Consider the following 12,066-nt stretch of genomic DNA (forward strand, 5'->3'; position numbering starts at 1 on the left):
CCTCCTTACCTTGGCCATGTCTCTGAGCAGGTAGATTGCAGATCTGAAATATGACAGAACTGAAAGATGATGGGTTCCTGGTAGCTTCACGCTTGATTCTTCTCAAATCCGTCATGGTTGATTTGCGTCTTTTTCTCTCAACACATTTCTTGCGACCCTGTTGACTATTTGCAATTTCAAGAGTGCTGCATCCTTCTGAGAGACATTTTTGACCTTTCAGAGTCAGTTAATCTCTTTTTTGGCTGATTTTGCCTGAAGGAAAAAACTGCCTAATAATTGTGCACACCTTGATATAAGGTGTTGGCCTCCTTAGGCCACACCCTCCTTACACAGACACACCACCTGCTATGCTTAAATCCATTAAGCATTCAGGTTTATCCAGCTTGGAGTTAGAAAATATGCCTAAATATGATACTATGGTCAAAATACTCACATGCCTAATAATTGTGAACACAGTGTACAGACTTCAGAGGCTGCTTTATCACAAGACTGTGCACTTTCCTCCTATTTTGTAACAGCTGTGACTGTAGAACCGAAGACGGAAGCTCAGCTGTATTACACAATATTATGTAATTATGTTCTTTCAGAATAAGCAGATGACCACAAGCATATTGCATATAGTTAAGTAGAGTGGTTCTCAATCCTGTGTCCTGGAAGCCCCATGCCTTGCAAAATGTAGTGTTTCTTGCTCTAGCACAAATACTTTAACTCTAAAAGTTATGAACTGATTGGTTGGATCTCATGTGTTGGATGAATTATGCTAAACTCAGAGAATAGGGCTGTTAACCATTTAAATGTACATTTACGGCATTTAGCAGACGCTGTTATCCATAGCGACTTACAAAGTGCTTTACTATTTACCCAAGAAAAACCATAGCTAGTTAGAATAGACCAATAATTCAAAGGATACCTCTAAGCTTAGACATTACTAAACACAATACAATAAGGTGACCATAGTACTCTATTCGTCCAAGTACTCTTGGAAGAGGTGGGTCTTCAGTTTGTGTTTGAAGACAGAGAGCGACTCGGCTGTTCGGACACCCAGGGGAAGCTCGTTCCACCACTTTGGTGCCAGGACAGAAAAAAGCCTGGGCGCTTGTCTTCCGCGAATTTTGAGGGATGGCGGGTCGAGCCGAGCCGTACTTAAAGCTCGAAGGGCTCTTGGTGCAGACCGGCTTTTGACCATTGCCATCAAGTACGGAGGGGCTGGTCCGTTCTTGGCTTTGTAGGCCAGCATCAGGGTTTTGAATCTGATGCGGGAAGCAGCTACAGGAAGCCAGTGAAGAGAACAGGTTAGTGGTCATTTACAAATTTAATAAACATAAGATTTCAAGATGATATCTGGAAAGAGATGCAATGGGAATCCTACCACTTTTTAAAGCTTTCTGCACATTCAAACATAGAGATGTAAAGACAATCGCTGAGAGTGCTTTAATGGAGCATGGTTTATTGTACAGAAATGTACTCACTCTGATTTCTTTACAGTGGTGGTGTAGGGAATCAAGGGTCATGACAATTACAGTGCAAATAGAGCCATTTTATTTACTATGCAAAATTACCAGTAAACCTACAAGTGTCCTCTGTTTTTATATGTAGTTTAGATATTAGTAAACCTAAATAGTCCCTCCCTATAAAGTGCATTATTAATGAGGAAGCAGGAACCCATTTCGGTTACAGCCAATGTCTGAAGCATCGGATAGCATACGTTCTGTAATAACTTTTTCAGATATAGCTTTTAGAGGCATGACATGCATTAAATTATGATTACATTTACATTTTTGATAATGGCTGACACTATAGACTGGCTTACATGTGCATCATGTTGGGGGAATGTAGCGCTGTCACACTTATTGGTGGTATGTTTGCCTGAATGGGGAATCAAACCCTGGTCTACCACAGGGAAGGCACTGTTAAGAACAATTCTGACCTGGTACATTTTTCTAGAATAGAGCATTTCATGTCAAACCACTCTGAATGACTTTGTTAACATCTTAATTATTTAACTTATGAAAAAAAAAAATTGGAGGAATTTAACTGTTTCTACTTTAATGCTAAAGCATTTGTACATGCATTGCAATCTGTTCTCACTGAAGTATCAATGTTTCTAAATAAGAGTAGCTTATTGATAACATTTTGCTCATCACTAATGCAAAAGAGTCAAAGTAGTCCATTGTTAAAAATAGGTTTCACGTTTATTGCATAAAAAATAATGTATACTGCATGATACACACAATCCTCTCACTTTCTCTTTCTCAGTATTTGCAAAGAGCAAAGAGTTCAATTGAACGCTCAGCACTGAAGTTCTCCTTTTACTGATACAGATATGAGACATTCAACTGAGATGAGCGCAAAAGTGCACAACAAAACTGGACTTACAGGCTGAGCTCCACAGTGACACTGACAATTCAGTCTCCTTATGCTTGTGTTGGTGGACTTATGTCTGTACTTAAATAACATCAGCCTGCATCACTGCAACAACGTTCTTGGAGACTCTTGGCCATAGTAGCTTGCCGGAAAGAATGAAGCAGCAGGGTGGTAAACAATTTAGGCCATAGATCTTCCAAATAATTAGTGGTTAGGTTAGGCCAAGTCAACTGCAGCTAGATTTTTTAGTTAATTACTGAGTTTTGTGTGGATTTACTAGCCTTTTGGTCAAGCTGCAGAGCACGCGTCTCCAGAGCAGCATGCAGACCTCACTCGTCTGGTGTAGCCAGCACAGGCACATAAGGCTACTTCTTTAGCATACTCTTTTGCCACATTAGTCAGGCGTCCCTACCGGGTTCCGGACAAAGGCTGAGCACTGCTTGATTGACCTTCAAGACATTGACTGGCTTATCATTCTGCATACATCCTGCATATGTGCTAAATGGAACGTCTTGTCATTTGTACTCATATCCATTTCTTCTCCATTTCGTTCTTTTCCGCAGCAGCCTGTAATGCCAATAAAGGACCAGCTCGACTAGTCTGATTAGTTCTACCAACCAGAAATGGAAAAAATCCTGTTCAGGGTTAAAGTCCACTTTTAAGCCATAGCTAAGTTGTGCAGAGTCCTCTCTCATGGTCAGTGCAATTAGAATTGTGCGAGTCTTCAGCACACCGTTGGCCCACATTGGATCCACATGGGATCCACCAACAGCAAGAAAGCAAGTCCTCACTGGTTACATAGGAGTGGGGTTGGGGTATTTCCTTGGGTTGTGTTGGCCCCTAACCGGGGGCAACGGAGCACGTCTAGATAAAAAAAAGAAGAAGGAAAACTTAATCAGTATTTCTTAACAGGTAACACCTGTTCTGTGATGACAACTTCCAGCAAGACTTCATTCATCATTGCAAAAGAGGATATGGACATTACAAATGGCAGCAGACATACACACACAAACTCATACTGTGTTAAGACAGTACAGCTAACCTTGTAGGAATAGCAGCAGCAGAGGGGGTGAAGCTGGGGGAGGGAACAGCAGCTGTATGGTTCCCAGTTGGCTCAGAGATAGTCAGCAGGTGTAGGGGAGTGGGGTAACCAGAGGGGTCTGCGGGCAAAGGCTTCTTGGGAACTGGAGGTTTGGGGGGAGGATGGTTCTGGATCTACAACAAGAGAGTTGGACATCAGAAGCCATGATGCTGTTAATGGACGAGACGCTGATGATCACTGAAAGCCATGGTTCAGCATGGTTTACCCTAAATCATCCAAGACATGTCTAGCGGATAAAATCTGCTTCTTTAATTTTGTACTGGCACTAGAAGCTCCAATTATTTGTTAGCTACATTAGCTTTGGAGCACCAGTACAAAACTCAAGAAGCATTCTTCAGACCTCAATCAAGTGCTGGAAGATCAGCTACAATTGGGGTAACGTCAATTGTTTTGCCGAACCATCATTTTAACTCTCCTTTTCTTCTCAAAACAACAAAAGTATCCATTCGGGAAAGATCTACCATGTGAAAACCAACAGCAACAGTACTAAGTACTGAGAAAAGAAAGAAACAATGGAATATCCAGGAGAGCAGAGCATTAAGAACATAGCCTGATCGCATGTACAGAGTACAGAGCTGCCGTCCATCTCTCTGTAGAGCTGCGGGGTGCTGGTACCTGTCTGTGTGAAAGGACAGGGTCGGGGGGGAGGGGCTTGCTGGGTGCAGCTGGGCGCATCACTGTCAGCTGGAGATCCAGTCAGACGTGTTGATTTGAACAGAAAAGAAGATTGATAAAACTGAGAACCAGCACTCTCCTCGACTTCATGACGCTTCATCCTCACATCACAACACTTATCCACCCAAAATCAACCACAGAATCACAGGCCATGCACTACTCCTGCAACGCAGGAGAACAATTAATGTGGTCCCTTGATTAATTCAGTGCTCAGAACTGTAACAGGCGACAGAGAAAGGGCTCAGCTTTTAATGGTGACCTATGGTATTTATTGGAGCTCGGTTTGGATAATGTGATATTTACCAAACCTGACTCAATAGAGACCTAAGATTTTGCAATGTCATTAAGATAATAACTTAATGACACCGATCAGCCATAACATTAGCATCGGGTGTAGTGAAAAACAAGGATTTTCTTCATCTACAGTGGCATCTGTCAAGGTCAATTTAAACTGTCTATTTGGCAGCAAGTGAACAGTCAGTTCTTTCTAGCTGATGAAAAAAAAAAGAAAAAAAAGAAAAAAAAAACAGAAAATATAGGCAAGAATAAGAATCTGAGCCACTTCGATAAGGGCCAAAATGTGAGGGCTAGGCGACTGGGTCAGAACATCCCCAAAACATCAAGTAGGTCTTGTGTTTTTCCTGGTATGCAGTGTTCAGTGCCTACCAAACGTGGTCCATGAAAGAGTAACCAGTGAACTGACAGCAGGGTACGGGCACCTAACTTATTGCGATCCAAGGAAGCCCCAACTCCCAACTTACTGCTAATGTCTTGGTGCCAGATGTCTTGGTCACAAGGGGGACCTACTCATTATTAGGCAAATGGTGCTAATGTCATAGTTGATTGGTTTATATCCTGAAAGTATTAAGCAAAAATGACATGGTCAGTTGGAAGGCTTTTGGTAAAAGAACAGATCAGGGCATGGTGTCAACATCAGATAAGAGAAAAGTCCCTGTGGTTGTTGGCAATCTTGTGGTATCTTTTGTACTTACTCTGTCCCCCTTCACAGTAAACAGAAACAAATTAAACACTGACCAGCAAACCCTACAGAACACGCACTTAAAGCAAGGTTTCTCACCACAAGCTCATGATACATGTGAAATGTTCATGTGCAAGTTTAACCCCTTCAATACCTTAGCAAGAAAATAAATGCTATTTCAGTTTTTGAATATACTCCTTTCCTTTAATAACATGATTTCTTATTGCGGCTGACTTTATTCTGTAAAGAATCTGAACTTATCAAATTAAATTTTTTTGTTTGTGCCACAAATGACCATTTTAAACAAGCAAACACATGCACAGAAACATACTCCACACCACATTTGCTTTGTATTGTTCTCTCCTGAAAAAAACAGATCAGTAAGGACTGTGGACAAGTGTTAATTCAGTCCTGAATGTAGGAGCATGCTCATTCAGAAACCCTTATAGTGCATCCAACAATAAGGACAGCACAGCACAGAAACATACAACATACAAGCACACAGAAAGCTTAATTTTTTTAACCCATATTTGATCCCCAATTTCAGTCATTGTAAATTTTTGTCATTGTAAAGTTTTACCAACTTGGTATTGCTGATGACAGGGCTAGCGCTTGGATTGTTGCACCACTTAAGATCCCCAGTGTGACCACTTCTCTAAATTTAAATACTTTGAATAACGAATGAAAAAAAAACTACATTATGCACATGCTACTGCTGAGAAACCCTGCTTTAGAGCGTCCGGATCTGTATAAACACCCAGTGCAACTCAGTGGTAATCTCACTAATCATCATTATCATCATACCGGACAGAAAACACATGCATAGCCACACACAACTACACCACGAGAGCATACACACAGTACTGCAGAACTAATGCAAATTAAATACTAGATGGAGATTAGATGATGATTGCTATTTTTGGTAAGATGAGAACCTATGACACAGAGATGATGACTATCTGCTTGAGCTAGTTAAACACGCAGTCATGCGTGGCAGTAACCCATCTCTACCTTTCGCTGTGACTTGCTCTCTGAGGGAGCTGGGTCAGGAGGAAGGGGCTTGTTGGGAGGGGCGGGACGTTTCCCTGGTGACTGGGGTGGCAGAGAGAGCAGAACAGTGTCATACACACGTGTCTAGTAATAACAGTCTGCAGGTACTATGAATCTTTAAGACACCATAGTTATCAAGAGTTCCAAGTACAGTACATGCACACACACACACACACACACACACACAAAGATAGAGTATATATATACAGTGAGTCCAAGAAGTATTTGATCCCTTGCTGATTTTCTTCGTTGGCCCACTAATAAAGACATGATCATTCTATACTTTTAATGGTAGATGTATTCTTACATGGAGAGACAGAATATTAAAAAGAAAATCCAGAAAATAAATCTAAGGAATATATATTAATTGATTTGTATTTCATGGAGTGAAATAAGTATTTGATCCCTTAGTATTCATTAGCAGTTCTGGCTTTTACAGACCAGTTAGACACTCCCAATCAACTTGTTACCTGACCTGAAGCCACCTGTTCTCACTAATCACTTGTGTGAAAAACACCTGTCCACAGAATCAGACAGATCACACAGATTTCAAGTCTCCAACATGGGTAAAACCAAAGAGCTGTCACAGGACCTCAGAGTCAGAATTGTTGACCTTCACAAAGCTGGAATGGGCTACAAAAAGATTAGTAAGGTGTTGGATGTGAAAGTAACAACTATTGGTGCAATTATCAGAAAGTTTAAAGAGTATAACATGACAATCAACAGACCTCGGCCCGGTGCTCCAAAGAAGATTTCGCCTCGTGGGGTGGCAATGATGCTGAGAACAGTCAGAAATCGTCCTGCAACCACTCGGCAGGAGTTAGCAAATGACCTGAAGGCAGCTGGGACCACAGTTTGCAAGGAAACAATTGGCAACACTTTGCGCAACAATGGATTCACATCCTGCAGTGCCCGAAAGGTACCCCTGCTGAAGAGAGCACATGTGGAGGCGCGCCTCAAGTATGCCAATGATCATTTGAAAGATGAACCAAGTTATTGGGAGAAGGTTTTGTGGTCAGACGAGACCAAAATTGAACTTTTTGGCCTCAACTCCACCCGCCATGTGTGGAGGAAGAAAAATGCTGCCTATGACCCCAAGAACACTGTGCCCACCGTCAAGCATGGAGGTGGAAGCATAATGTTTTGGGGGTGTTTCTCTGCCAAGGGTACAGGGCTACTTCACCGCATCACTGGGAAGATGGATGGAGCCATGTACCGCACAATCCTGAGGGACAACCTCCTCCCCTCTGCCAGGGATCTGAAAATGGGCCGTGGTTGGGTCTTCCAACATGATAACGACCCTAAACATACAGCAAAGGCAACAAAGGATTGGCTCAAGAAAAATCACATTAAGGTCATGGAGTGGCCCAGCCAGTCGCCAGACCTCAATCCGATCGAAAATCTATGGAGGGAGCTGAAGGTCAGAGTTGCCAAGCGACAGCCCACCAACCTTCATGATTTAGAGAGGATCTGCAAAGAAGAGTGGGCCAAAATTCCCCCTGGTGTGTGTGCTAAACTTGTGGTTAACTACAACAAACGTCTCACCGCTGTGCTTGCAAACAAAGGCTTTGCCACTAAGTATTGAGTGTGTTTGGCAAGAGGGATCAAATACTTATTTTCCTCATTGAAATACAAATTAATTAAAATATATTCTTTAAAATTATATTCTGGATTTTTGTCTTGATATTCTGTCTCTCCATGTTAGAATATATCTACCATTAAAAGTGCAGAAGGATAGTGTCTTTATTAGTGGGCAAACAAAGAAAATCAGCAAGGGATCAAATACTTCTTGGACTCACTGTAGCTATCAGAAGAGGAATTTTCACAGTTTGTTCTTTTTAAAAAGAACCTAAAAACCAAAATAATAAGTTTTGATCAGCGAAGTTGGAAGAGACAAAATGCAAAAACAGTGTCATCTGAGAAGGCGCTATACCATAAACACATGACTTTTATTATATTAAAGGTGCCCTAGAACGGAAACTGTCATTTAACCCTGGCATATTTCATTACTGACAGTTTGGTACATGGAAGTGACATACCATGAACCAGTGTCCACAAAATGTGAGCTTAAACTCTACAAGCCAGGGAGCTAAAGCCGAGGAATCAAGCAGGTATCTGTGCTAGGCCAGAAGCTAACCCTATCTCTGGGAAGCGGCATCGTGACAAAGCAGCCCCATGAGAATGCACCTTGGTTATCATATTGCCAAACTAAAGCTAAACTAGCTTGTCTAAGTTTATAATCTCCATGTCCACCACTCAGAGAGGACAGCAACATTATCTGATAGGAAATGAGTACAAATATAAACTACAACGCTAGGCTATGCTATGCTATGCTCTGTTTGAGCCCAGGCAGTAACATAAACCAGCCAATCAAAGAAGAGCTCATCAAATGTTTCATGAGCCCACCATAAACTGAAAATCTGTCTTTAATTCTGAGGCAAAATAACAGGGTTGTAAACGGGCAAAATCTTCAACCACGTCTGCCCTGCATACATTAGAGCAGTGTTTCTCAACCCTGGTCCTGGAATGAACCTGCCTTGTCCATGTTAGTGCATGCCCTGCTCCCAACACACCTGATTAAACTAATCAGCTCATTAACAAGTCCTTTAAGAACTGCAGGAGGTGTGTTAAAGCAGGAAGTCCACTACACTGTGCCTCTAGGGCCAGGGTTAAGAACCACTGTTCATCAGAGTTATTTTTGCTCTAACACTCCTGACCTGCCTTATCAGCTAATTGATCTCAAGTGGTTCAAGTGGGTGGTTTACTCCTCCAGTCCAGGACTGATCAACACTGCACTATACTGACAGCCGATCTGCATGTATATGAAGGATGAAATGCTTTGTGGTCTACCATACTGTATGAGTAAGTCACATGTTTATGTGGTTGTTAGCTTGCGTAATAATAATAATTATAATAATAATAATAATAATAATAATAATGACATCTGTGGAGTACTCTCTTCCTCCAGTCCACTCTCTAGCAGAGGGGACAGTTTACCTGGGAAGGCTGTTTAGAGACAGGATCAGGTGGGAGAGGTTTAGTAGGAGGAGCAGGCCTGTCCTGAGCCTGACCAGAGAGAGAAAGAGAGAGAGGCAGACAGGACATGCACATATCAGGTTAGCAAAGGGAATGGCAAATGACGTATTTCAGTATAAAGTAAGAAAGTAGAAGCTGTGGGTTTCATAGAGCAAGCTGTGGACTGTGGTGAGGCAGAAATGGCTGCTTTGCAGAATTGGGTCATGGGTGTCACATTGAACAGATGAGGGATGTGAGAGAGAAGTATTTACAGTTCCTGTAAAGCTGTCACTCTTGAGCTACACTGTCTACATACCCTCGTAAAAGGAAAGCAAATAAAAGCAGGAAGCAGATGGAGATGTTATCTACATGGCTTTAGTATAATTCACCAACAGATCAATCATCATCAGTTCCAATGGTGTAGATCAGGCATGGACTTCTCAAGAGCAGCCCAGAGCAAAGACCTATTCAAACGAAGGTCTATCTCCTCTGAATCTAACTAATTTCTCCTACACACTGTTAGGTCCTGTTTGACATCAGAGGGAGATTTTGTAAAGAGAGATTTGCTCCTGTTTCTGAAATTCACCTCCTGGAAAACAACCTTTGGGGGTTTCTTACTTTGATCAAAATAATGTCTCACAGGTGGTTTACCTCTTCTTAGTCAGAATGATCTCAGATGTAGGATCATTACTTGTATTGCTCTTTCACATGTCAGAACTCTTTCTATGGTCTATCAGTGCAGAAGGAGATCTCATACTTTTCTCAAGAGACCAACTACGGTTAAAAGCTGATGCTGATCTCATTTCCCTTAGCTAGGGTTAAGGAAGAAAGGTTTTAGAAACTAGTGAAACACTATTGAGATCTGCTATATATCTCCTCAGACAAAGATAAGCAAAGACATTTTTCCTTTGGCATTACAGCTGTAAGACCATCTTAGCAGACAAAGCAGAAGAGTACTTATGAAAGTTCTGATCTAAAATCAACAGAGATCATCTAGCAGAGCCAGATGCTTTAGTCCACTCTTACAGTCGCAGTACCTTACCCACAGCAGTCTCTCTCCACCACAAATACATACAAAAAACCCTTGAGCAGCAAGAGTCATTTCCTTGTAAACTGCAAAAAATCCAGAAACCACCACAGACAGGCTGCAAGTATGAATTGCACCAAGAACTGAGAAAGTACACTATATGGACAAAAGTATTAGGACACCTCTTCATCTATTGTTTCTTTCGAAAACAAGGGTATTAAAAAAAAAAGAGTATATCCTGCTTTTGTTGTCTTTCTTTACTGTCCAGGATTGCTGTGAGGATTGATTGCAATCAGCAACAAGAGTGTTTGCAAGGTTATAATGTTGGTTGATCACCACCTCACCTCATACTCAACTTCCCACCTCATCCCAAAAGTATTGGAGCACCATCATTTCAGAGAACGCAGTTCCACTGCACTAGCCCACACCTGGCATTAGGTTCATGTTTATCTGCTCCAGCAACTCCTTACCCATTAACAACACTTCTCTGCAGGGACTAGAAAAGCTGTGTGTGTATGCATTTGCACATCTCTTTCAACAATGGGTGCAACTTAAAGTAGCTGCATGCATATATTAGGAGTGTCCACAAACATTTGGACATATAGTGTATTTGAGCTCTATCTTTAGCAGACTGTGAAAAACAAAACATTATCTGTGTTTCTTTTCCGAAACAAAAAAGTATGTCCGTGGTTCATGGTCAATCTATGGTTCTTTCATTCTGTATGATGAAGGAAATCATTTAAACAGAAGTAAAGTTATCTACCTTGCTAATGGCCTGTGTGAGAGGGATGTCATTCTGGGGGGTCCACTGGTACCTCAGCGGCAGGACCTGCTCTCCATTACGAGCGTTTCCTCGCTCAGTGGCAGGTGTCCTAAGACAGACACAGACAGAACAGTTTGTTAGAGAGGTAAAACCTTTAAAGGCATAATAATTAAAAACACACTCAGAAAAAAAAACACATGACTGCTGAGCAATGTGTTTATACATAGTCATCATGTCGCTTATTTGCTTGTTTTTTGCTTTGCTTGTTTTTGTCAGTGAACCTTACACACTTCACTGAAGAAATTCACATATAGCACACACAGAGTATTGTACTACCATACAGTGATACACATACATTAACAGCACAGTAAAAACCCAGCTATATCAGACACAATGGAACACCACATTTCTCTATTCACAAATACCTCTCCAAGTCCTCCTCTGGTAGTTTCATGCAATATTCAATACGGGCAACAGACACCCTACTGTATTCATGGGTAAAATGGAGAAAAGTGGAAATCAAAACCACACACAATTATGAGCTCAGTAATGACAGTAATGAAAGTGACTAATAATACACCCTACACTAAGGGAGTCATGATTCTTAATGAAATGGAAATCCAATTTTTCTGGCTTAGAATCGAGAGCATGGTTCTCACTCGCAATTCTGACATAGCAATTCTGTAAAGACCTATAAGTATATTACTTTAAAACGTGTATGACAGCAGTTCAGAGGTCAAATATATATAAAAATGTACATAAATCATAAATATAAATACATAGTTTTTGACTATTTAAATCTGACACAGGCTATGCTTTCTGTAACAGTGTACACTCTCACTAAAACACCCATACTCTCTGTAACAGCCTACGCTTTCGGTAACACAGCCTGCACTCTCAGTAACACGGCGTTCCCTCTTGGTAACCCCGTCTATGCTTTCCATAACACGACCTGCGCTCTCTGTAGCACGGCCTACGCTCTCGATAACGTGGCCTACGCTCTCTGTAACACAACCTACACTTTCAGTTACACAACCTAGATTATAACCACAGTGTACACTCTCAGTACAGCCTCCACTTTCTGTAACATA

General features: G+C 41.4%; 1 protein-coding gene across 4 annotated transcripts in view; it reads right to left on the reverse strand.

Annotated features, from left to right (window-relative positions):
- Positions 1 to 2,170: 2,170 nt before the first annotated feature.
- adam15 (ADAM metallopeptidase domain 15) overlaps positions 2,171 to 12,066 on the reverse strand; it is a 43,613-nt gene continuing 33,717 nt past the window's right edge. For 2 of the 4 annotated variants that reach the window (XM_072679437.1, XM_072679440.1), the window contains exons 20-25: positions 10,976 to 11,084; positions 9,168 to 9,236; positions 6,132 to 6,212; positions 4,082 to 4,150; positions 3,407 to 3,579; positions 2,171 to 3,228 (exon numbers count right to left, since the gene is read on the reverse strand). In XM_072679437.1, the coding sequence (XP_072535538.1) occupies positions 3,159 to 3,228; positions 3,407 to 3,579; positions 4,082 to 4,150; positions 6,132 to 6,212; positions 9,168 to 9,236; positions 10,976 to 11,084 (571 nt within the window). In that variant the 3' untranslated portion in view covers positions 2,171 to 3,158. The remainder of the gene's footprint in view (positions 3,229 to 3,406; positions 3,580 to 4,081; positions 4,151 to 6,131; positions 6,213 to 9,167; positions 9,237 to 10,975; positions 11,085 to 12,066) is intronic. The other 2 variants (XM_072679438.1, XM_072679439.1) reach the window with 2 other exon arrangements.

The sequence above is a fragment of the Salminus brasiliensis genome, chromosome 5 (assembly GCF_030463535.1).
Source record: "Salminus brasiliensis chromosome 5, fSalBra1.hap2, whole genome shotgun sequence".
Taxonomy (NCBI): Eukaryota; Metazoa; Chordata; class Actinopteri; order Characiformes; family Bryconidae; genus Salminus; species Salminus brasiliensis.